The 25897-nt window shown below is 43.8% G+C and overlaps 1 protein-coding gene and 2 pseudogenes across 4 annotated transcripts; 2 read left to right on the forward strand and 1 right to left on the reverse strand.

Moving 5' to 3' along the window:
* Positions 1 to 6911: 6911 nt before the first annotated feature.
* Positions 6912 to 12784, forward strand: LOC133903144 (L-type lectin-domain containing receptor kinase SIT2-like; annotated as a pseudogene).
* Positions 12785 to 14234: 1450 nt separating this feature from the next.
* LOC133903685 (L-type lectin-domain containing receptor kinase SIT2-like) lies at positions 14235 to 16658 on the forward strand (annotated as a pseudogene).
* A 40-nt stretch (positions 16659 to 16698) lies between these two features.
* LOC133903684 (uncharacterized) lies at positions 16699 to 25610 on the reverse strand. Of its 4 annotated transcripts, none has more exons than XM_062345124.1 (14): positions 25255 to 25610; positions 25073 to 25158; positions 23894 to 24170; positions 23050 to 23393; positions 22109 to 22394; positions 21464 to 21531; positions 20799 to 21041; positions 19823 to 19898; positions 19654 to 19723; positions 19203 to 19284; positions 19078 to 19127; positions 17388 to 17472; positions 17169 to 17267; positions 16699 to 17025 (listed from the first exon to the last, which is right to left on the reverse strand). In XM_062345124.1, the coding sequence occupies exons 1-14, from the start codon at positions 25358 to 25360 to the stop codon at positions 16819 to 16821; spliced, it is 2079 nt and encodes a 692-aa protein (XP_062201108.1). In that variant the 5' UTR covers positions 25361 to 25610; the 3' UTR covers positions 16699 to 16818. The 4 variants fall into 4 exon arrangements, with proteins under 4 accessions (XP_062201108.1, XP_062201107.1, XP_062201110.1 ...); XM_062345123.1 differs by having other exon boundaries at positions 23894 to 24173; XM_062345126.1 differs by lacking the exon at positions 19654 to 19723 and having other exon boundaries at positions 19203 to 19279; positions 23894 to 24173.
* Between the last annotated feature and the right edge of the window lie 287 nt (positions 25611 to 25897).

Below are 25897 nucleotides of genomic sequence, written 5' to 3' on the forward strand. Positions count from 1 at the left end.
TATAAATTACTTATTATTATGAATATATAATAGTTTAAATATAACCAAATAATTTATATTGCATACGACTAATAAATAGCAAAATGCAAAATTAAAAATTATAAAAAATTAGCTGTTCGATTTTCTTATATTTTGTTGGAAATAATCTTGTCATTAGACTAGTATTTAGTGAGTGTGGTCAGGTGACGTTCGTTTGGTCCGGAGTAGGCAACTAGCAAAAGCTTGCATGTAGGGAGTAGATGCATGCATGTGCACATTTGCACGTTGGCCTGGAGCCTGGAGTGCCAGAGAGGTGGCCGAGTCAAGAGGTGAGCATCGTGGCTTGAAAAGTGGATCGAGCTATCTCACCGTGTGAGTGGCATGCAGGCGTGAGTGACCGAGTCATGCGGTCGTGGCTTAGCTATCTTGTATGTGAGTGCTTATTTAAGCTAGTATGATCAGCGCAGCGGAAGAGTGGACAGAGGAGAAAAAAATGTAGCCTGTTGTAGTCCCTATGCATCCGTCGACCAAAGAGCATGTGCTGTGCGTGTTAGCTTTTTTGTTGTGTTTCTCTCCCGTGTGCGTGAGAGTGTTGAGTTTGCTAGCTTCTCTGTATGAACAGTGTTAGCTTGTGTACAATGCTTGCTTTCTTTGCTCTACGTGTGTGCTAACCTCAGGAGAAGAGGAGAGAGGTGCTAATAAGTGAATTAAGGTTAACAATTGGTATCAGAGCTTCAATATTCGGAGTTCATGACGGCGGCGACGCGTGGTGAGTCCGTGGGGAGCTAGCGTGGCTCGAGCGTGGCGTGCACACAGCGGCGGTGTGGAAGCGCTACGGCGCAGTGGGCGCAGTGGAGGCAAGATGAAGTGGTGATCGATGCTGTGAACGTGTCATCGAGGAGGCTACTGCGTGTGGCTACAATGTGGTGCGGGCGATCCGTATCGGATAATCAGTATGTCAAGATTAGGGGGGAAATTGTTGGAAATAATCTTGTCTTTACACTCGTGTTTAGTGAGTGTGGCCAGGTGACGACCGTTTGGTTCGGAGCAGACAACAAGCAGAAGCTTGCATGAAGGGAGTAGATGCATGCATGTGCACATTTGCATGTTGACCTAGAGCCTAGAGTCCCAGAGTGGCCGAGTCAAGAGGTGAGCGTCGTGGCTTGAAAAGTGGATCGAGCTATCTCACCGTGTGAGTGGCATGCATGCGTGAGTGACCGAGTCGTGTGGCCGTGGCTTAGCTATCTTGTATGTGAGTGCTTATTTAAGCCAGTATGATCAGCGCAGCGGAAGAGTGGACAGAGGAGAAAAAATGTAGCCTGTTGTAGTCCCTATGCATCCGTCGACCAAAGAGCCTGTGCTGTGTGTGTTCGCTTTTTTGTTAGCGCTAGTCCACTCGATCAGCACCTCTCTCTCCTCTTCACTTGCACAAACACACACGCACATGCACTTGTTTTCTTGCTTCTCTCTAGTGGACGCACACACAAGTACAAGACACACGCACATGAAAAAAAGCTAGCAAAAAGACCCAATGCGAGAAGACACGAGCTCAAGAGAAACACACACGCCCTGCACACCAGAGCTTTCACTTTGCTTCTCTTCACACACGAGGCACTTACACACCACTGCACACAAGCTAACACTGCTCAGAAGCTACATTTTGCTCCTGCTCTCACCTCGACTCCAAACTGAAACAACTCGACTATTAATAGCCCACACACTCGAGTGCATGCAGCTGCACTAGCCGATACTCACGCCACTCCACTAACACACGTACACTTGATCACGATCCATGATCCGCAGGACTCGGCCATCCCACGAGCCCACTAACACAACTCGTGTTGCGTCCACGTTCTCCACTCACATACAAGTCAAGATTATAGCTAACATTTCCCCCCTAATCTTGACTTGCTACAACTCACCATTGCGGAACACTGCACCTTGCTTGTAGCCATGCCACGTTCGGTCGCACGTCTCGGTCAAACCACTCACGCAGTAACTTCTTGGATGACGCCTTCACAGCGCCGATCACCACATCTTCTTGCCACACACAATGGCCTCCTATTGCCACATGCAATAGTAGCTTACGCGACACACACGCCATCATCGGTATCACACCGACTGGTCTTGCACTCACCATCAACTTCACACCAACCCCTTCTTACGATAATAGCTTTGGCCACCTACACTGGCCTCCATCTCATATGGAGTCTGCCACCACCTGTGGCCTCCACTTCTCATGGAGTTTATCATTAGTGTGCCACCGCTGCTCTCCTCATCGTCGAGTCGCATCACCTTCCCGCTGGTGCGCAAGTCACTTGGTCTTCACCTCCTAGCAGCTTGTCACGAAGCCGCCTGCTCGCAGCGCTCATCGCGTGCACAACGTACAACACGCCGCCGCCGCATCCACGCTCGCCGCGGACTCGTCACGCGCACCGATGTCACCACGGTCCCAAATCTTAAGGCTCTGATGCTAATTGTTAGCGCTAGTCCACTCGATCAGCACCTCTCTCTCCTCTTCACTTGCACAAACACACATGCACATGCACTTGTTTTCTTGCTTCTCTCTGGTGGACGCACACACAAGTACAAGACACACACACATGAAAAAAGCTAGCAAAAAGACTCAACGCGGGTCTGTGTCTGTGTGCTATATAAACCAGTGTAATCGTTGTGTTCGATCCGAGAGTGTGAAAGCAAGTGAAAAGCCAGGGGCGCTGGTGTGCAGTGCCAGAAAAAATTTCTCGTGTAAGTGCCCCAAGTGCATGTGTATGTGAGTGTTCTTCTGCAAGCTTCAGAAAGCTAAACACCATCAGCTTGTGTGATCGTGAGCTGGGCCAACACATTTTAGAAACCGAAATATCTAAATAAAGAGTCTAAATAAAATATAATAAATAATAAAAATATACTAATTTTTAATCAAATATTATTATGATAAAATATTACCATAAGATCATTTATGAGCTTATTTAGATTATTAGGAGAAAGGTCATCATCATCACTACTACTATCATCATCCTCACTACTCACCTTGTTGTTTACCTTTTACCATGAGACACATAGGTGGTGGAGGTAGCGGTGGATCATCATTGGTGGCGACGATGCCCGCGAAGTCCTTGTCTTCATCATCACTTGAATCTTCACCGGAAATCCATTCATCAACAATATAAGTCTTGCGGCCTCCACCCTTCTTGTTAAAGAGTTTCTTTTTCTTCTTGTCTTAGCTCTTTTTCTTGTGCTTGTCTTCATCCTCATTTGCATCAATTTTCTTGCTCTTGTTTTTATTTCTCTTATCGGGATGAGAGCAATCATATAACATGTGGTCATATTCACCACAAATAGCACTTCTTCTTGTCTCTACCATCGAACTTGTCAAATTTCTTAGAACGAAATTTGTTCTTCTTGGGATCATAGTTGTAGCCCTTCTTGCCCAACTTGGATATCATACTTGTGGTTCTTCTCATAAGGAGGGCAAGCTCAGTGTCGGAGTCATCATCATCATCTTCATCGCTATCACTTGTTGATGAAATATTCACCTTCTTCTTGTTGTTGTCAATCATTTTGACCTTAAAGAGAAAGATTCTTCTTGGAGAAGGATTCTTCTTGATCTACAAACAAAAACATCTCATGAGCATGAATCTTACCTACGGCATCAATGACTGTCATATCATTTATGTCTTTCTCATGAAGAAGAGAGATGACAATATTGTTTTGCGGCTTGAGAAGCACCATCAAGATCCTACGAATAATATCTCATTGAGACAATTGAGGGGTTCAAGAGAATTGATTTCTTCAATAAGCATATTCATGCGAGAATACATATCATTGCATAGCTCATTGGGAAGCATCTTAAATTGATTAAGGTTGTTCATTAGCACATGATATTACTTCTCCCGAATTTTTATAGAACTCTCATGAATTTCACAAAGATCGGTCCAAATATCATGAGTTAATTCCTTGCTCCTTACTCTAGAAAACACATCTTCACTGATTCCCTTAAAAATAGCATTTTTAGCCTTAACATTCCATCTAATTTGTTGTTCCATAAATGGTTAATCAAACCCAATGAATGCGGCTAGCCAAACTTCGAGAAAAATAGCCTCAAGATAGCTCACTATGCGAACTTTCCAATAGAAGAAGTTCTTTTTCTTGAAATTTGGCACACTACTTCCATTTTCGGGGGCCATTGCTCTAGGATTTTAAGTCGCATAGGGCTCTGATACCAATTGAAAGTATCAAATGACCCAAGAGGTGGATGAATTGGGCTATTAAAAATTTACTCCTATCAAATTCTAGAACAAGTAGCAACCTTAGACTAGATGAACTGAAATACGACTACATGGTCAAACTAGATGGAAGCAAGAAATCAAGTAAGCTAGAACACAAAGTAAATACGGAAAATAAAGCTTGCAAGAAGCAAATGCATAAATATAAATACGGGAAAGTAAGGAGATAGAAAAGAGAATAACGATTTTTTTCCGAGGTATCGAGGAGTTGGCACTCTCCCCTAGTTCTGGTTGGAGCATCCACAAAGGATATCGCTTTCCCTTAAGTCACAAAGTCTCAAGTGCTCATTTATGTTTGTCACTTCCTCATCTCAGGATTGGCAGACATCAAACCAACCACATATCTCTTCTCGAGGCTCCCATAAGAACTCCAAGAGCTCATCGAGACATCTCCAATATCCAAAGACCGACTAGGTGTTGCTAACTATCAAGAGTAACAAACCAATAACTTTACTTGATCAAGATCAAGTCTAGACTACAGCTAGATGCACACTTGCTACTCTCTAAGCACTAAAGATATCATTACATTCAATTAAGAACTTTTGAATTCATTCAAGTGCATTATCTTGCTTATTGATGACACACAATGTATGAGCTCTTCTCGGGGTCACAAGGGATACATATGAGACGTATTTATAGGCTACAGATTCAAAATTAGTCGTTGCCTAACTACCCACTTTTTCTGTTAACATAGGATGATTCGATGAGCATCTTCCTACTCACACCGAATAATTCAGTGAGTAGAAATTTCAAAACCACACTGTGCCAGCTGTCATTAGCCGTTACTACAGATAATAGTCCAATGTATGCATTCGGTGAGAAAATCTTTAGCATCAAATCATCCGGTTAGTTGACCTTCAATTTTCAAATAGTTGCAACCTTCTCTGAAAGATTTGCTCTGGTGCTCATTTTGTCCATCACCAGACCATCCGGTGAACTGAGCAACTTTAAACTATCCGAAGCAACCTCTCTACGAAAATTAGTTAGGTGACTTCACATTTCAATCAGCAGATAATCCGGTGAGTTCAGCTTTATTTTAGCTGAAAAATATTGCTTCTGCTGAAAAAGCTCTAGTGCTCTCATCGAGGTAATACCAGATCATCCGGTGCAACACTTCAAAAAATTCTAGACACGTGTCACCACGAAAAGTTTCCGGTGATACTGCATGCTAACCATCGGACCATCTGGTCAACACATGTGATTTCTGTTTGAACCAAAAAAAATACTTCGGTGAGAACAAGAGTCACATCATCGGACTATCCGGTGAGGCTAACTTCACTGAGCTCGTCCAATTTAATCTTCCCTTAAGCTCTAACTTCATGACATCTCAACCATAGACTTTTATAAGCTACCTAGTGCTAGAATTTCACAAGCGTACATCAAACCAAATCTAAACCCAATCAGATCAAGCTACTACTTTTAGCCTCTTTTTATAGAACGGTCAAAAGACTAAGAAAGAAGGCTTATATTACTAAGTGTCTTTCATCCCTCTTATAACACTTAGAACTAGAAGATCTTTAATTTTGATGCACATCTCATTTGATAATCCATATAATCAACTTAACGATCAAGAATACCCTCATCATTATTGTGAACTAAAATTTTTAATACCCTTCAAAACAAATTTGTTAGCCACAATGATACGGTTGTCATTAATTACCGAAACACTTACCACTTATCTAAGAATCTAGATGCTATAAATTATTAATTAGCTAATTAATTATGACTTACCTAAGGAGATGCGGAGAGTACCAATTTTAATTATATACGTATCTGATCGTACAAGATATACAATAAAGATCATTTAGATCTATGATACCCATCTATTTTTTAAGATTATAGATCAATCATATCTGGCCTTCCATACTCACATCCTTCGGGCCTAAAGTCTCAAGGCCACTATTTACTTGTTTGACCGGTATCTATAGCAAGCATAATCATGATTAGCCTGCAGCTTGCTTTTGGCTATAAGCAAGAACTAAGGAAATCATGATTAAGTTCCAGTGCTCCAATTCCACGCGTGACGAACAGTCAAAGTTATCTACTCCTATTATTTATTGCTGATGCAGACCAACACTTCAGATCGATGCATTCTGCAACAAGATAATGCGACTGCGAACTGTTCTTGGTCATGGTCTACTCACGGAGTCCACATTGCTCAGATCTGTGGCATTCGCAGTAATCACTCTGTCGCTGGCTGCAGCTGCAACGTCACGTTAATTTTTTTAGACACTGCAAAAAGTCATGGCCGTTTATATCGTATGATATATATAGTCTTAATTTATTATTATATCTAAATATCAAAAGAAAATATAACCATAAAAGATGATATAAAAATAAATTATCAATCATATAGTTTAGTACTAAATTGATATCGATCAAGAACTTCACAACTATCACCTCTAAGAACATCTCCAAAAGACTCTTTAAATAGTTCCCTATAGCACCTCTAAGAGCATCTCTAAGAGCATCTGGTTCCCAAAACGCTCTCTCGCCCCTGGGCCCACCCCCACCTCGTCGTCCTCCTCCTGTCGCCGCCCAGGAGGATGTCGATGTCAGTGTGCTGGCGAAAAGCACGTCATAACCGACACTGCTCACGTTCCTCAAGTAGCAGCCGTCGTCGCTGGCGCCATATGCGTATGTCTGATGCATCCGCCACGACGCGCCCACCAATGTGTCGTCCCTGAGCGTGACCTCCTCCGTTGCCGCCTGCTTGTTCCGCAGCGTCCTCGTCGCGGCACCTCCGCGGGACCGCGCCTCGTCGAACGCGATCTCCACGTGCCGCATCAGCCGCTGCGAGGACGTACCGCTGCTGTCGCCGCCCAGGAAGATGTAGAGCGGGAAGCTCTGGTGCAGCTCTTGCGCGTACGCGCCCCGCCGTCGGCGTTAGTGCTCGCGTCGGTCATCTGGTTGATCGCTTGCGCGCTGCCGTGGCTGCTCAACACATTCGTGTTCGCGAAGGTGAGCCGCTGTGTGAACGGTGAGTGGTGGCGCAGTCGAAGATTCAACACAATCCCAGACGGACCGGCGAATCAGATAGCAACGCAGATGAACCGTTCGGGAGAGATGGAGCTGACGGTCGGGATCCACCTGTCGGTGAGATAGGAAAGGGAGCTGTTGGAATATAGGGATTGGAGTATAGAAAGTCTGCTGGAGAGGGTAGCAATATAGGGAGTGAAATTTATTGAGAAGGCTCCCTATACGGGGATATAGGGAGTGGGTTTTAGAGAGTCTCTTAGAGATGCTCTAATACTTATCACACCATGCTTATGTTTTATCTCTAGTTTTTATGATGTATCAATCTGTCCAGATTTGTCCTTAAAAAATGTGAGAATTTTTGACAAATCTGGAACCGTGCTTCGATGGCATGGCAACCGTCACGCCGGCCGGGCTGCTGCTGCTCACCAACATGTCCAAGGGCCACGCAATCCACCGGGACCCGGTGACGTTTCGCCGGCCGGGGGCCACGATGTCGTCCTTCTCGACCACGTTCGTGTTCGTCATCGTCTCAGAGTTCCTCGACCTGGGCACGAGCGGGTTCGCGTTCCTGGTCGCGCTAACCACGGACCTGTCCACGGCGATGCCGCAGCAGTACGTGAGCATGTTCAACGGCACCGACAATGGTGACGGGCGCAACCGCATCTTCGCCGTCGAGTTCGGAACCGTGCGCAACCCGGAGTTTGCGGACATCAACAAAAACACGTAGGCGTCGACATCAACAGCCTCAACTCCTCGGCAGCCAAGCTGGCGGGGTACTACGACGACGACGACGCGTTCCGGAATCTGAGCCTGATAATCTGGGAGCCCATGCAAGTGTGGGTGGACTACGACGCCGCGGCGACGGAGGTCACCATGGCCATGGCACCGGTGCAGTCGCCAAGGCCAAGAAGCTACTCCTCCTGTCCACGAGGATCGACCTCTCCACGATCATCGCCGACACGGGCTACGTCAGCGTCCAGCATCGTGCTGGTCAAGAACTACATGCTCGGCTGGAGCTTCAGCCTCGGCGCCTCGGCGCCGCCGCTCCGCCGCTCCGCCGCTCGACTACGCCAAGCTACCCAAGCTGCCCCGCGTCGGCCCCAAGCCCCGGTCTAAGGCGCTGACCATCGCGCTACCAATAGCCACCACGGCAGCCGTCCTCGCGGCGGTTGCTGTCGGGTTCGTGCTCCTCTGGCAACGGCTCAGGTACGCTGAGCTACGCGAAGATTGAGAGGTCGAGTTCGGGCCACACCGATTCGCATGCAAGGACTTGTACGACGCCACCGGTGGTTCAAGGACAAGCGGCTGCTCAGCGCCGGAGGGTTTGGCAGGGTGTACAAGGGCATGCTCCTAGGGTCCCGGACCGCGGTTACTGTGAAGAGAGTGTTGGAATATAAGGTATTTTTATATTTAATTTAATTTATAAATAATTTATGAGTAGAAACTAATCTGATATGATCATATTATCGGATCATAATTTAGACATGGGTATAAAAGCACAACAAATGACTAGATCTAATATACTTGAAATTAAAAATCGCAGGAAATAAAATACGAGTAACATGATTTTTACGTACTCGTCCTGCGCTGTGAAGGTTGCTAAAGATGCTGGTTGAACCGTGTTGATGGCACAATCGATCATGCTGATGATGCGCTGAAATTGTTGACGATGACAGTGGGCAAAGCCCAAACGACCAGGAAGATGAGCAGTGGTGAAGAACTTGAGCAGTCGTGTGGAGCGCTTCCCAAAACCCTTATTCGCCCTCTCCCAATGCAAGATCTCAAGAGCGAGGGTTTCAGATACCTGCTCTCCCGGTTGCCCGTGCACACCGACGCCGGGATGGAGTAGACTACAGCAACAGCATAACAGGAAGAGAAAGAGGTAAAAACTTTAACTCTTATATAGACTCACATAATGTGAGTGTTTTCAATTTTAGGGCTACTCTCAATTAGCAGTCTATGTTTTTGTGTACCCAAAAAGGTGGGGGTTCTTGCATATATATAGGGGGAAACCCCCCACCTCCACCTCCATTAGCAATATGGTACTAATAGAGGGTGGGTCTCAATATGGGCCACATCTCCACAATATGGGCATTTGAGATTTATTATGAATTATTACATGAGTCGACCCCAATAATTCTAACAATCCCCCACCAGATCTCAAAGTCTCATAGAGAATTACTAGTTTCCTACTGTTATTTGATTTACCAGTGTTTCAATGGAGACTGTTAAGTTGAACATCCATATAGAACATCAAGCTACACTCATTCACAACTTAAACAATGGACTATGCCTTGAATTGTAAGTTTTGTGCAAACAAGTTTCACTTAAAGCCATAAATGATATTTGGCTGCAAGTAGATTACCTCGTGAGTGGAGCATATAAGTCATACTCCATGTTCTCTTCATGAGTTTATTAGAGATGATCCAAATCTCATAGACTGCGACCAACAGTCAGACTCATATAGATGTATTCTTTCAAGAATACCCTGTAGGTCAACATCTTTGCTACTTAAAGCCAACATAATACATTAAGGCATTAGCCAACCTGCCTTACAGATTTCTAAGAGCATTGCATCTTCACTCGAGTGGGCCAAACAACAAAGGTACTCTCCTCCAATTAGACTAATAGCTTGTTCTTCCCAGGTCCTAATTCACGGGATCTCCGATCACATAGGTTGAGATACCACTATGGTATAACTCACATGGGTCTCATACCCATCTCTTTTGATGCATTATCTATCACACTCCGTGATAGTCCCTTTGTAAAGGGATCTGTCAGGTTCTTAGCTGTGTGGACATAATCCAAGGTTATCACTCTGGAGTTTCTCAATTTCCTAACAGACTTCAATCGTCTCTTTACGTGCCTTAAGGACTTGTCATTATCTTTAGAACTATTTACTTTGATAATAACCGTCTGATTATCACAGTTCATAAGGATAGCCGGTACCGGTTTCTCAACCACAGGTAAGTCCATCAACAACTCACGCAGTCATTCTACCTCAACAGTGGCTGTGTCAATAGTTGATCTCGTCAAGATGGTCTGTTTGCAAGACCTCTATAACACAGCAGCACCACCTAGAGTGAATACATATCCATTTGTGACGTAAATCTCATCAGTATCAGATATCCAGGTTGAATCACTATAACCCTCTAGTACCGATGGGTACCCGGAATAGTGAAGACCATAACTCATAGTACCAAGCAAATAGCGTATGACTTGTTCAAACGCACACCAATGTTCATCACTTGGGTTAGAAGTAAAGCGACTTAATTTGCTCACAAAAAATGAGATGTCAGGCCTTGTAGCACCAGCTAGGTACATGAGTGATCCAATAATCTGAGAGTATCTCAGTTGGTCCCTGCCACTTTTCTTATTCTTTCGAAGTATCACACTAGGATCATAAGGTGTTGAAGAAGGCTTGCTGTCCTGGTAACCAAAGCTGCTCAAGACCATCTCAATATAATGAGATTGTGTAAGAGTAATCTCATTCTCTCCTTTGATTAACTTGATGTTTAAGATTATATTAGCCTTACCCAGATCTTTCATATCAAAGCTTTGAGATAAGAAAAACTTGACCTTACTAACCACGTCAAGGTTTGTTCCAAATATTAGTATGTCATCAACATACAAGTATAATATAACTCCATCACCCTCACCATGGCGATAGTACACATATTTATTTGCCTCATTGACCGAAAAATCTGCAGATGTTAAAGTTCTGTCAAATTTCTTGTTTAAGACCATATAAGGACTTCAACAACTTACACATCATATCTTCTTGTCCTTTTACTACAAACCCATCAGGCTATTCCATATAAACCAGCCATTGATAAACTTAAGTGCCTACAATAAGATTTTTGGATTGTTGAAATATAAGACACTGTTATGTTTAATTTAATCCATAAATAATTCATGAGCAGAAACTAATAAACCGATACGATCATATTACCAGAGCATAATCTAGACATGTGTACAAAATCACAACAAATGACTAGATCTACTATACTCAAAATTAGAAATCGTAGTAAATAAAATATGAGTAACATGATTTTTACGTACTCGTCCTGCGCTGTGGAGGTTGCTAAAGATGCTGGTTGCACCGTGTTGATGGCATGATCGATCCTGCTGACGATGCGTCGAAATTATTGACGATGACAGCAGGCAGCGTCCAAGTGACCAGGAAGACAAGTCGTGGTGAAGAACTTGAGCAGTCACACGTAGCGCTTCCCCAAAACCTTATTCGTCCTCTCCCAGTGCAAGATCTCAAGAGCGAGGGTTTCAGAGACCTGCTCTCCCAATTGCCGGTACACGCCGACGCCGAGATGGAGTAGACTACAGCCGCAGCACAACAAAAAAAGAAAGAAGCAAAAACCCAACTTTATAGACTCACATAATAAGAGTGTTCCTAATTTTAGAGCTATTCTAAATTAGCAGTCTATATTTTCGTGTATCTAAAGAGGTGGTGATCTTTACATATATATAGGGGAAAACCTCATATCTCCATCTCCATTAGCAATATGATACTAATAGAATGTGAGTCTTAACATGAGCCACCTCTCCACAATATTAGACTTTGAGTTTTATTAGAAATTATTACATGAGCCGACTCCAATAATTCTAACATAAAGCGTCTTACAAGTCAAGGCAAGGGATTAAGGAGTTCGTCACCGAGGTTGTCAGCAACGCTGCCTCCGGCACCGCAACCTTGTGCAGTTGCTCGGCTACTGCCGGCGCAAAGGGGAGCTCTTGCTGGTCTACGATTACATGCCAAATGGTAGCCTCGACAAGTACCTACATGGCTGTGACGACAAGCTCGTCTTGGATTGGGCTCGGAGGCTTCACATCATCAGAGGTGTCGCCGCGGGACTGCTCTACATGCATGAGGACCGGGAGAAGGTGGTCATCCACCGGGACATCAAAGTAAGCAATGTGCTCCTCGACGGTGAGATGAATGGGCGGCTGGGTGACTTCGGCCTTGCAAGGTTTTATGACCATGGCGCTGACCCGCAGACCACGCATGTGATTGGCACAACGGGCCAGGCCCCGGAGCTGGTGCGCACCGGCAAGGCGACCACTCTCTCCGACGTGTTCGCATTCGGCGCGTTCCTCCTGGAGGTCGCCTGCGGTCGAAGGCCCGTCGAGGAGGACGACGCGGACGGCAATGCCGCAGCCGATGACGACCGGTTCGTGCTCGTGTACTGGGTGCTCGGGCACTGGCGCAAGGGCTCCATCACCGGCGCGGTGGACGCAAAGCTCGGCTCGGAGTACGACGCCGCGGAGGCGGACCTGGTGCTGCGGCTGGGACTGGCGTGCCTCCACCCGTCACCAGCGGCGCGCCAAGCTTGCGGCAGGTCATGCAGTACCTCGACGGCAACGCGCCGTTGCCAGAGCTGCCCGCAACGTACGTGATGTTCAACACGCTCGCGGGCATGGACAGCTACCAGCCTCTCTTTTTCGGCTCGTGGTCCGTCCGGCGGTCGACGGAGGGGATGAGCGTCGCCACCATGTCTGACATTGGCCTCTCCGGTGGCAGATGACATGAGGCTGAGATCTAGAGTTTCAATTTGCAATTGGGAAGCGATGCTAATTTGATGTCCCACTGGACGCGATGGTGAGTTAATTTGATTTGGCCACAAAATTTCTGCTCTAGCCATAAGGTGTTTTGATCGGAAAAAAAAGTTAGGATTTTTCTTAAGCTCTAACTTCATAACATCTCAACCATAGATTTTTATAAGCTACCTAGTGCTAGAATTTCACAAACGTACATCAAACCAAATCTAAACCCAATCAGATCAAGCTACTACTTTTAGCCTCTTTTTATAGAACAGTCAAAAAATTAAGAAAGAAAGCTTATACTACTAAGTGTCTTTCATCCCTCTTATAACACTTAGAACCAGAAGATCTTTAATCTTGATGCACATCTCATTTGATCATCCATATAATTAACTTAGAGACCAAGAATACTCAATCATTATTGTGAACTAAAATTTTTAATACCCCTCAAAACAAATTTGTTAGTCACAATAATACAGTTGTCATTAATCACCGAAACACTTACCACTTATCTAAGAATCTAGATGTTATAAATTATTAATTAGCTAATTAATTATGACTTACCTAAGGAGATGCGGAGAGTACCAATTTTAATTATATATTTATTTGATCGTACCAGATATACAATAAAGATTATTTAGATCTATGACACCTCATCTATTTTTTAAGATTATAGATCAATCATCTCTGGCCTTCCATACTCACATCCTTCGGGCCTCAAGTCTAAAGGCCACTATTTACTTGTTTGACCGGTATCTATAGCAAGCATAATCATGATTAGCCTGCAGCTTGCTTTTGGCTATAAGCAAGAACTAAGGAAAGCATGATTAAGTTCCAGTGCTCCAATTCCACGCGTGACGAACAGTCAAAGTTATGTACTCCTATTATTTATTGCTGATGCAGACAAACACTTCAGATCGATGCATTTTGCAACAAGATAATGCGACTGCGAACTGTTCTTGGTCATGGTCTACTCACGGAGTCCACATTGCTCAGATCTGTGGCATTCGCAGTAATCACTCTGTCGCTGGCTGCAGCTGCAACGTCACGTTAATTTTTTTAGACACTGAAAAAAGTCATGGCCGTTTATATCGTATGATATATATAGTCTTAATTTATTATTATATCTAAATATCAAAAGAAAATATAACCATGAAAGATCATATAAAAATAAATTATCAATCATATAGTTTAGTACTAAATTGATATCGATCAAGAACTTCACCACTATCATCTCTAATGCTTATAACACCATGCTTATGTTTTATCTCTAGTTTTTATGATGTATCAATCTGTCCAGATTTGTCCTTAGAAAATGTGAGAATTTTTGACAGATCCGGAACCGTGCTTCGATGGCATGGCGACCGTCACGCCGGCCGGGCTGCTGCTGCTCACCAACGACACCAACATGTCCAAGGGCCACGCAATCCACCGGGACCCGGTGACGTTTCGCCGGCCGGGGGGCGCGATGTCGTCCTTCTCGACCACGTTCGTGTTCGCCATTGTCTCGGAGTTCCTCGACCTGGGCACGAGCGGGTTCTTGTTCCTGGTCGCGCCGACCACGGACCTGTCCACGGCGATGCCGCAGCAGTACGTGGGCATGTTCAACGGCACCGACAATGGTGACGGGCGCAACCGCGTCTTCGCCGTCGAGTTCGGAACCGTGCGCAACCCGGAGTTTGCGGACATCAACAACAACCACGTAGGCGTCGACGTCAACAGCCTCAACTCCTCGGCAGACGAGCCGGCGGGGTACTACGACGACGACGGCGCGTTCCGGAATCTGAGCCTGATAAGCCGGGAGCCCATGCAGGTGTGGGTGGACTACGACGCCGCGGCGACGGAGGTCACCGTGGCCATGGCACCGGTGCGGTCGCCAAGGCCCAAGAAGCCACTCCTGTCCACGAGGATCGACCTCTCCTCCACGATCATCGCCGACACGGCGTACGTCGGCTTCTCGTCGGCGTCCAGCATCGTGCTGGTCAAGCACTACGTGCTCGGCTGGAGCTTCAGCCTCGGCGCCGCCGCTCCGCCGCTCGACTACGCCAAGCTGCCCAAGCTGCCTCGCGTCGGCCCCAAGCCCCGGTCCAAGGCGCTGACCATCGCGCTACCAATAGCCACCACGGCAGCCGTCCTCGCGGCGGTTGCTGTCGGGTTCGTGCTCCTCCGGCAACGGCTCAGGTACGCCGAGCTGCGCGAAGATTGGGAGGTCGAGTTCGGGCCACACCGGTTCGCGTGCAAGGACTTGTACGACGCCACCGGTGGCTTCAAGGATAAGTCGCCGGAGGATTTGGCAGGGTGTACAAGGGTGTGCTCCCGGGGTCCCGGACCGCGGTTACCGTGAAGAGAGTGTCTCACGAGTCAAGGCAAGGGATGAAGGAGTGTTAGAGCTGCCTCCGACGACTTGTGCGACTAGGGACGCGATCTCACGTGGCACTGGACGCAGCAGGTAGAAACTCACGCTGCTCGGAGGACACACGCAAATACAAGAGTTGCTAGTAAGCGGTACTGTGGAGAAGCTAACACACAGACTTGCCGGCGATGAACACCCTTTTCTTTTTTCTGTATTCACTTGCTCAACAAACAAACAAACACACGGTGACTTATATGCACACGTACAGGCAACAACTTGCCCGGGTCTCAAGCCGCACGCACTCCACGATCCACACTACTCGGAACCTTCTCGAGTCTCACACCATGCACCAAGCTAACAGCTATTGATTTGCTCCACTAACCCGTACGTGCAACAGATGTACGTCCTAACTAACTAGCTAGCCCACTAATACATGCAACACACGCAGGTACTGACTCATGCAACTAACACAAAATAAACTAAAACACAACTAGTTAAGATTATTTCCAACAAGGAGTTCGTCGCCGAGGTTGTCAGCATCGCCGCCTCAGCACCGCAACCTTGTGCAGTTGCTCGGCTACTGCCGGCGCAAAGGGGGGCTCTTGCTGGTCTACGATTACATGCCGAATGGTAGCCCCGACAAGTACCTACATGGCTGTGACAAGCTCGTCTTGGATTGGGCTCGGAGGCTTCACATCATCAGAGGTGTCGCCGCGGGACTGCTCTACATGCATGAGGACTGGGAGAAGGTGGTCATCAAAGCAAGCAATGTGCTCCTCGACAGTGAGATGAATAGGCGGCTGGGTGACTTCGGCCTTGCAAGGTTTTGTGACCATGGCGCTGACCCGCAGACCACGCATGTGGTTGGCACAATGGGCTAGGCCCCGGAGCTGGTGCGCACCGGCAAGGCGACCACTCTCTCCGACGTGTTCGCATTCGGCGCGTTCCTCCTGGAGGTCGCCTGCGGTCGAAGGCCCGTCGAGGAGGACGACGCGGACGGCAACGCCGCCGCCGGTGACGACCGCTTCGTGCTCGTGTACTGGGTGCTCGGGCACTGGCGCAAGGGCTCCATCACCGGCGCGGTGGACGCAAAGCTCGGCTCGGAGTACGACGCCGCGGAGGCGGACCTGGTGCTGTGACTGGGACTGGCGTGCCTCCACCCGTCACCCGCGGCGCGCCAAGCTTGCGGCAGGTCATGCAGTACCTCGACGGCAACGCGCCGTTGCCGGAGCTGCCCGCAACGTACATGATGTTCAACACGCTCGTGGGCATGGAGAGCTACCAGCCTCTCTTTTTCGGCTCGTGGTCCGTCCGGCGGTCGACGGAGGGGATGAGCGTCGCCACCATGTCTGACATTGGCCTCTCCGGTGGCAGATGACATGAGGCTGAGATTTAGAGTTTCAATTTGCAATTGGGAAGCGATGCTAATTTGATGTCCCACTGGACGCGATGGTGAGTTGATTTGATTTGGCCACAAAATATCTGCTCTAGCCATAAGGTGTTTTGATGGGAACAAAAAGGTTAGGATTTGTTGGAATGGTGAACTCATAATGAACCGTGAGTTTTATAATCTTGGGCCGTGCAGACTGTTGGTGAGTACACGTTTTCCACGTTCGAAGTAGCCACGGCGACAGACAATGCAATGTTCAGAGACAGACGATGGAATCACACCTTCCGTAGCATCGTCCTGTACATGGGAGCTCCGCGGGCGAGGACATGGCGCTCCCAGTCGGACGCAACGCCGAACGGGTTCTCCATCCGGTGGCCGCCGCCGCCGTTGTCACCATCCAAGACAAGCCGGCCCTTGCCGTAGGAGATGAACTGCTCTTTCATCCCGAGCAGAACGGACTCCACGTCTGACTGCAGATAGACCTGCGGCGCCAGTTGCAGCAATAGCATCAGCATCAATGTTTCTTCACCAGGAAACGATGCATCATAGCTCTACTGACTGAAAATGTCTGGTTCTACTAGACTTGCACTGTCATCGCAAAAACGCATGCATGAACACAGCATACCTTTCCATTGGGTTGAAGAAGATCGGCGACAGCTTCAACGAGCATTCTTCGCACCATTCGCCACCTGTTTTGCTCTTTGTTGAAGTCGGGGTTTGGGCACTGAAAAAAGGAGGTCATCAACAAAAAATGAGAACATTAGGTAGCTGTGTAGCATCTAGTAAGCATATGCATTTCAGAAGAAAAAAGAATAGCATGGTAAGTACTAAGTGTGAAGAAAACCTGTACTGTGACAAGAGTCATGCGTCCAGGGTAACTTGAAACTATGGAACGGAATGTGGACGTTGCATTTGTTGATACAAAATATCTGTCAGAAGAGAAAACAACCGCATCATTGATGATGAAATATATAAGGAAACAGAAAAATCCCAACAAATGAAAAGAGTAATATTTGTTGAAATTCATAAAATCGTTGGTAAAAAAACTTCTGAATAAATGATTGGAATCATTACAAGAACCTTGTGTAGAGACTGAAAAATGACCAGTAAGCGCATGACCTTGCTATGTAGGAACAATGACACTAAAACCTCACGGGATGGCAACATTCAAAGTTGTTACAGCGGCGTGGTGAGACGCAGCGACGCACCACCTTCACAACTTTATACCGCCTATGGCGTATGGCGTGATGACGTCATACACACATCGGCATGGCGAATACACACATTATAGTGGTGCAATTTTATCTTGACAATGAACAATATGAGCTGATTATGTCACAGAATCTAGAATGTGGTTGTAACTTGTAAGTCTATATATGCCTCTGTTAGTGGTCTTGGTTCATCATGGGGCTGGTATTCTAGAATGTGGTTGTACCTTGTGAATCTAGAATGAAAAATGAAGCCTACACTGCTATTCCGCTACTGCTGCCACAGCGCTACAGTGCTGTACTACACTGTTGCTGCAGTGCTGCTGTTTACTTCACTCGTTTGTTAGTTCGCTGAGATGCTACAGTTTGCTATTTACTTCACTCCTCAGTAGCGGGCGCTGGGCAGAGAGGCGGGCGGAGTGGCAGGCCGGAGAGGCGAACGGATGGCATCACAGCGAGATCCAGGCAGAGGAGATCATGACGGGAGACCCAAGCGGGCTTGGGGATTGTCCCGGCAGCGGTAGCAGTGGAGGCGGCGGCCGCCTACTTGCGCTCAGACACCATACTCGCCGAAGCCGTGGCGTTGGCGTTACGACCTCAGATTTTCCGCCATAGCGACGATATACCGATGCCTTAACAACTATGGCAACATTTTTCAAAAAATGTGACATCAAATTCTCATATAGATTTAACTTCCATTATATAATACATCGCTTGTCATTGAATCTGGTTATTTGTTCTTTTTTTAAGGATCTTGTTCCTTCTTACTATGACATAAAATAATGCAAGACATTGAGTCAGACAAATGCTAGCTCGAATAAATAGTGCTTGTAAGAGCTTCGTTACAAGCAGATGGATGTTGGCACCAAACCAATGCTGATACTTGCGCTTTTTGTTGGTGATCTAATTTTCTAGAATGAAATTTCTGAAACGTAGTTTTAAGGTTCAGGGTATTTTGATGCCACCTGTGCACACTGCACAGGCTATCCATTACCGAAGAATGCAATCCTGCTCTGCCTCCTGACTGGGATGTGACACTTCTATGACAAATTTACATTCCTAAATATCAGACAGGTCAACTCCAATCTAGGATCCCTCCACAATGAGTCAAACTAATAATACAGAATAACTCTCTAAAAAAAATAATGCAGAATAGCCACATTACTGCATTAGGAAAGGAATGTCTCAAGTCAAGGTGAACAGAAAGACGCAAGGTTATTCTGTTATTTTGTTCGAATAATTTTATAAGCAGACTTGTTCCATGAACTGAGACAACGCTTGAACAAAGAAAGAGCGAGAAAAGGACAAGCACAAGCAAAGACTTACAGGTTCCTTTTCTCATCTGAAGCTAAACCCTGGAGGCACCTTATAACAAGCTACAGAAAAGCTAAGTTACTAAAAAGGTTGAAGCCGAGAATCAGATTCCATAGAAACTGAAAGGCAGTTATTACCTTTTCATTCATCTCAAGCCCAAGGAAATTGGACCTTTCACAATTTCTAGCCATTTGAAAAAGAAACAGACCATTTCCTGCACTAAGGAAGAGCATTTACTTGACAACAGCCGAAGAATTACTAAATTAGAGATAGCCGACAGTTAAGTAACTGAATGTTCTAAGTTTTGTAGTTTGCATTAGCATGGTATTGTGCACTTTGACCAAACATAGAGCTAGCAAATCATACCACAAGGTACAAACTAGTACTTTCTAATCAAATATTGATACATTATCTGTAAATATTGAGTAGCTGGGATCAAGACTAAGAAAAAGGATTAATGAAACTCTATATTGGAAACAGCAATATGGATATGATATCTGTAAATATTGAGTTAATTTAGTACTAAACAATCTTACGGAAAAGGAGTAGAAAACAATATGGATATGATATCTGTCAATAGCGGCATACATGTCATTGCTTTCTAGGCACAGAGGTGAGCTGTTCCGTATTGCACTGATTTCAACCAGCTGGTACCTAACTAGTACAGGAGAGCACAGATCGACCATTCGTATTCATTTGTACTCACTTAAGCAACAAATCCCAATTTGAGATCAAATATTTAAGGAAGGAGACATACCACTTCCAATATCAACAACTAAGGGCAGTGTAGGATCAGAGAAAACAGTGCTCCATGGTATCTGGAAGGGGTAACGCTGCAAAAAGTAGAAGGATTTTATCACTGGAAGAGAAGGTATGTCACGACATTCCAGTTTTAGAAAATTACTGAAAATGTCGTAGTTCAAAATTTTGGGCACTGATCTCATTAAAACTATTCAGTAAAGCATGATAAAATTTATATGCAAATAAAGGTGCATGCCCGCAACTGCAATAGAACAGAGGATGCATCTGAATCATATTTGAATACACTAGTGACTGTTTCTGCCACCCAAATATGTAGGCGTAGCATGCAGGATCCATCAGTGTTCAGTCTGTATACAAAAAAAATATGTAATCGAAGTTTTTGAGCAATCGCTACAAATCCTTGAGCAGAAACTTCAACAAATTATTTTCTTAATTGATCCACACTTCATATCTGTTAGGTAGATATTGGCCATATTTTACAGTAATGCACTGTTAGATGATTTTGATAACCTGACATGTATCTAGAGCTCTGATTCTTTGTATTAATGTAGGAATATCTGTGTGTTAAGATGTCGTATACCCTGGAATTCCAAATTTAAGAACTTTGATAAAGTGGTACAAACGTTATATATTGGAATATGCTCTACAGTTAATCATATATCAAAAGGGGACTACTTAGATCTTTCGATATCTGCAATTTATAACTAGTTATTTATATCATAAGATCTATTGTAGGGTCACATGAACTTGAGATATTTTTTGCAGGCATGCACATATGTGCTGACCTGCTGAGAGCATGAAGGCATGAGGCTACATTTTAATCATGATTGTATTTTGAGGCGGGCATCAGTTGTCATGCATTGAGTAAACACTGTGAATGAACTGAAACAAAATCTTGCCGAATATATTGATTATTCCTTGAGCAGCATTAGTTATGAAAAACAGAATAATCATTCTAGAGCATGACTTACTTTATCCAATGCTGCTATACCGGGCAATATTCGTCCTTTGAGGAATTCCCAAACAACAGAGGCATTTTGAAATTCTGTACATCGAGACGAGGAATCTGATATTCCTTTTACTGCCTTGCATGCTGCACTCCCCACTAAAATAACATCAGAGCTTGCCTTTTCCAGTATTTGACCCAACTGTGTCACTCCAACTGAAAATTCTTCTGTTAAATCATAGTTTGTAGGACCAATCCATAGTATCTTCTGTGGAAAATAAAAAAGGAAACATGATAAGTTATCCAGGATCTAAAATATTATCATTAAATTAAGATGTAAGTTGGTAGGAACAAAAGAGAAGTCCAATCGTGTATGATAATATAACGAGCCAACTTTGGCAGTTCACAGAAATTATCACTCATCAGTCCAAATGAATGTTTCGAGTGATCTTTAATACTTTCCTTACAACACTTACTTCATAAATGTACTTAGTTCCGTATAATAGTAGTTACTCAATCCTAGCAAAAGTGCTGTACAGACAACAATAGAGGCAATAAATTTTGTGAAATATTTAAGATCTTTAAGTAAAAACTAATTAGTTTCATGTGCTGCACACACGATCATAAGATGACTTAACATAGCTCACTGAAACTAACTGAAGCAACATTTTTACTAATACCATTTCTTACCTTGTATAATGGTATTAAAGAAAAAAAAATCTCCAATGTTGATGGCCCTATATCAGCTGGTGTCCAGCCTAAGCAAATTAGGCACAGAAAAATACAGGTATTAGCAAACTTCATTACTGCTTCAAGTAATTACTTATGTGGCACTTCAACAATCAAACTGTAAACACAATCACTTACTAATTTTAAGGAAAAAAAATATAGGGTAACGGAAATGGAAATGCTAGAATTTACAGAATAGAGCAGAACCAATAACAGTAGTTGTTAACAAAATCCACAAACACGTGCACCTCTATAATTTGCTAAATGCAGGTCCCTCGGGCAACTGGTATAATCAAAAAGCATTTCAATGTTTAATTTCTGTTAGCAAAATGGTGCTTCCAGTTCTAAGCATTAATTCATAAATTCCAACTCTCCAACTAAACATGCTTCTCCATGGTGTAATCTGCCAGCATGGACTGAAGGCCTCTTTCTTCTCTTACACTCTGATAGGCAAGTTGTTCAAAATGAAGAATAATACATGTTTTGCAAACAGGATGTTGCCTAATCTAATTAAGGAATGTGCAATTTAAATAATGTTGCCAGGAAACATAAGATGAGTATTGGGAAACACGTGAAAGACAATGAAAAGTTGCTAGTGATACTCACCACATGGTAGTTCAGTAGAGTTAAAGATTCCCAATTTTTCATTGTTGTCATTGTTCAAGCACCAGAGGTCTGTTGGATAATAAATAGGAATGTTCCTATGGTGAGCGACTTGAATAAGTTGTAGTACTTCAATAACTGCATTTCTTTCTATGAAACGGGAGGGCACTGGCATTCCAAGGCCGTTCATTATTTGAAACGATAGTTTTCCAACAAAGAACAATCCATCACATAGAGAGGCTAACAGACGAAGAGCAGGTGCCTTTCTCAAGAAATTACTACCTCCAATCTGCAATAACAAGAACAGTTCAGAAATAAAATAATCTGGCAATAGAAACCAGTTACACAATTTAGGTTCCCAAAGGTATGTCCTAGTAAAGCATGGATACTGCTTTCATATAGTTTACATCAGTCTTTCTAACAAAACTCAAGCAATAAAATGTGATTTCACCATAATGCCCAAGTCTTGTTCGCTCACTTAATAGAAAACAATAACAGTATACAGTACTTATGACTACCTTTCTATAGCTTCTAAGAGATTGAGAGAAATTCAGCTCCAATAATATGTTGTGCACTTATCATACAGACAAGAGAACCTATATGCTTATACACAGTGTACACTAGTAATATTTGTCTATGTCCACAGATTTAACATATTTGAAGAATAGGAAAAAGAAACTTTGGTTGTTGTGGGTGTATTTGACAAGTCATCCATCTTTCTCTAGAGGTTCCAAAGTACAGAGGTTATCTTAGCATTTCATAATGGAGAAACAAAACGGCTGAACTAGCATTCTTTCCATACATAGCTTTCCCCTTTCATAGAATACAGAAAGTAAAGCTGCGACCTATTCATAATAAAAGAGACAAACTTGATTTTTAAGTTCTAAAGCTTGGAATAGATACTGTCAGCTATGTATACATTGAAAAAATAGGTTAATGATTACAATTGCAATATATGGGCGCCTCGTGCTGTCAGTGATCTTTAGCAACTGCATAAGCTCCTCCTCAAAATGGAAACCAGCAATAGATGCATAGCAGAAGCGGGTGATACCAACAGTTGATGCAAGAATCTTATGAGACAGTGAGAAAGAATCGTTGACAAATATTGCAGCACCTGAAGCTAGCTTCTGAGAAAAATCATTGCAGTTAGCAACTTCTCCTTTGAAGTTTAGAAGATTTTCAAACAAGATAATATCGTTCTGCACCCACTCTTCCTGCTTAAATGGTGCTAAACCAGGCACACCATTTACTGGGATGACTTGTGCTTGAAGAAGTGATGATAAATACTCTGACACAATCAGCATTTATGGTTGTGTTAAAAAACAATCAGCATTTAGATTAGTTTCAAGCTAGTAATTAAAGATACTATGTTGACTTGCAACACAATATTTGCTTTCATTTGAAAATGGGTGCAATGCTTTGTCTTATAAAAATGATGGGGAAATGGCCTATAGTAACCAATTTATCACCATCCACAATGGAAAGGTTATAAGTAAGGACTCTAATGGTACATATTTCCATAGCCGAAGCAAGTGGTGCATAGGACTTCAACATCTCCTTTAAATAAAATGCAAATATTTCTTTCTTTTTGGGGTTATGAATAAAATCCAACACGGGTGATCTTTTTTTTTAAATGTATAATTCAAGAAGAAAATGTATATTTCTTTCAGAATTCTGCTACATCAGCATAAGAACTGGAAAAAAATCATCAATCCTAAAAGGCAGTAACAGAACATATGTCCAAAGTTTCTCATTGCATAATAAACAGCAGTATGAACATTGACTAACCTGCAAAAGACTCAGTTGACTTGATCACTGAATTATCAGATTGAGGAACTGTATCCCAACTGGTGACTATAACCACTTTTGCTCTTGCTTTGTGCAAGTATTTGATAGTTAACAGTGTCATTTTCAATGATAAACTGCATGGTCCTAGGGACCCCAAGAGAAGTGCTGAATCAAGTCGCACCACAACCACCTCTCCACAAAGTTTTTCAATGGGAAAATTCCTAAGAGATTGTACATGCAGATACGATGTTGCCTGATCAATACAAGAATATTTTTCCTGCCACAAAGTATAAAAGCAAATGGTTAACATTCCATGTCAGCAGGAAGTGAGGTGCAATATAAACAACCAGGAAACAGTAGAAAAGGAAATCACTATTTGAAAAATCTGCAATATTTTATACATTGCACCAAATGCCAAGCATTTATCATTTTGTACCGGCTAAAAAGTACCATTCTCCCATAGAAGTTTCATTGCATACCTGATATGTTTTACATCAAAGTGGTAAGAAGACAAAAAGATCATGGGTACAGCAAAGTTTAGCTTTGTATCTTATATTCTTGTGAAGTAAAAGGAAAGGTAATCAACAATATTCTGCTAAATAATGTTAAAACCTGCCTTAAAAATCTTTCTACATATTTATCCATTCTCGTGAATGCAGTATTCACTAAGTAACCACTAACCAAATCAATGGTATAGGAGTGATAGCCAAACCAGATTGGTACCACACAAGAAAATCGGCTCATGAAGGCCTGCAGTTCATTTTTCTCCCCAATCCTAAAAGAGCAATCCTTAACATCTACTCCTTCCGTTTCGCAATGTTTGTCCACGCCCACTATTGCGTACAAACCAAGAAATATTGAAATCGAGTGAAAAAAATACAGTGAGACGACCAACTGCCCCTAATCAATGCAAGGATGAGAGCAAGTAACTCACCAGCGTTGGAGTAAATGCATACATGCACTCAAAAGCATAACAGGAATATGGATCATAAAACATCCTTGGTTACCGCAATGGACAAACAATTTGAGATAGATACTCCCGAAGCTATGGACAAACATTGCGAAACGGAGGGAATAGTATTTCATTATCACATAAAGTACAATTATATTTTAAGATGCAATATCTCCATAGAACTAAAGCAAAATTCAGATATGAATATGAAGAATGATCTAGAATACCTCATTCTGACTATGGACTGAATAAGTAGAGTGCTGCAGCTGACAGCACAGGATTCTACATTTCAACCTGGATAGTCTTCGGGCCCCTACAGTAACAAGTCAACAAAATTGGTATGGTTTTGAAACTTCTTTACATCCGAAGTACACGAGACATCTCAAAAACCAGAACACATCCAGCTCACCCAAGAAGTAACCACTATGCCTTGCAACCCGGAATCCACCGGATGGCGGCCATGGCTCTGGCCAAGGAGACCTTGATGAGCTTAACAGAAAGTTGCAAGCCTGCATACAGCCTTTCTTCTGAAATGCTCGGCGGCGGCGATGCTCACATGCAGGGGCGGATCCACCACTGAGGCGAGGTCGGGCAGCCGCCCGAGGTGTCCCGGCGGCGGAACGAGCAGAGCAACGCGCTGGCGCCTGTCGGAGTTCGAGACGAGATGAACCGCGACGGAATCGAGCTGGACAAGGAGAGAGTGGAGAAGGGGAAGGTGAGGTTGCAGACTAGGCAGGAAGAGGAGAGAGAGCTCCGTTTTTTAGGGCTCTTTGCATCGTAGGATTTTCATTGGAATTTTTTATGATTTTAATCCTGAGGAATTTTTTCTAAAGGGGTCTTTTGGAATAAAGGAATGAACTTGTCAAATTTCTATGAAAATTTTATGGGATGACTTCTTTTATATGAATTTTGAAGGAATTATAAGATGAGATCTAACCTTATAGAAAATTTCCTCTATGTCTATCTCTCTCATCTAATTCATGTGTTATTCAATCTATCTGTGGAATCATACTTAAACATTTAATTCAAAAACGCACACGATACTACATTGT

The sequence above is a fragment of the Phragmites australis genome, chromosome 21, assembly GCF_958298935.1.
Source record: "Phragmites australis chromosome 21, lpPhrAust1.1, whole genome shotgun sequence".
In the NCBI taxonomy this organism is placed as follows: Eukaryota; Viridiplantae; Streptophyta; class Magnoliopsida; order Poales; family Poaceae; genus Phragmites; species Phragmites australis.

Bases quoted from the DNA above. Each gene is read 5' to 3' on its own strand.
- LOC133903684 (XM_062345123.1), bottom strand. From the start codon at position 25,360: ATGCAGGCTTGCAACTTTCTGTTAAGCTCATCAAGGTCTCCTTGGCCA. The intron at 25,159-25,254 runs GTGAGCTGGATG...TTGTTACTGTAG, and splicing joins GCATAGTGGTTACTTCTTGG to GGGCCCGAAGACTATCCAGG. The intron at 19,899-20,798 runs GTAAGTCATGCT...TACTTTTTGCAG, and splicing joins GTATAGCAGCATTGGATAAA to CGTTACCCCTTCCAGATACC.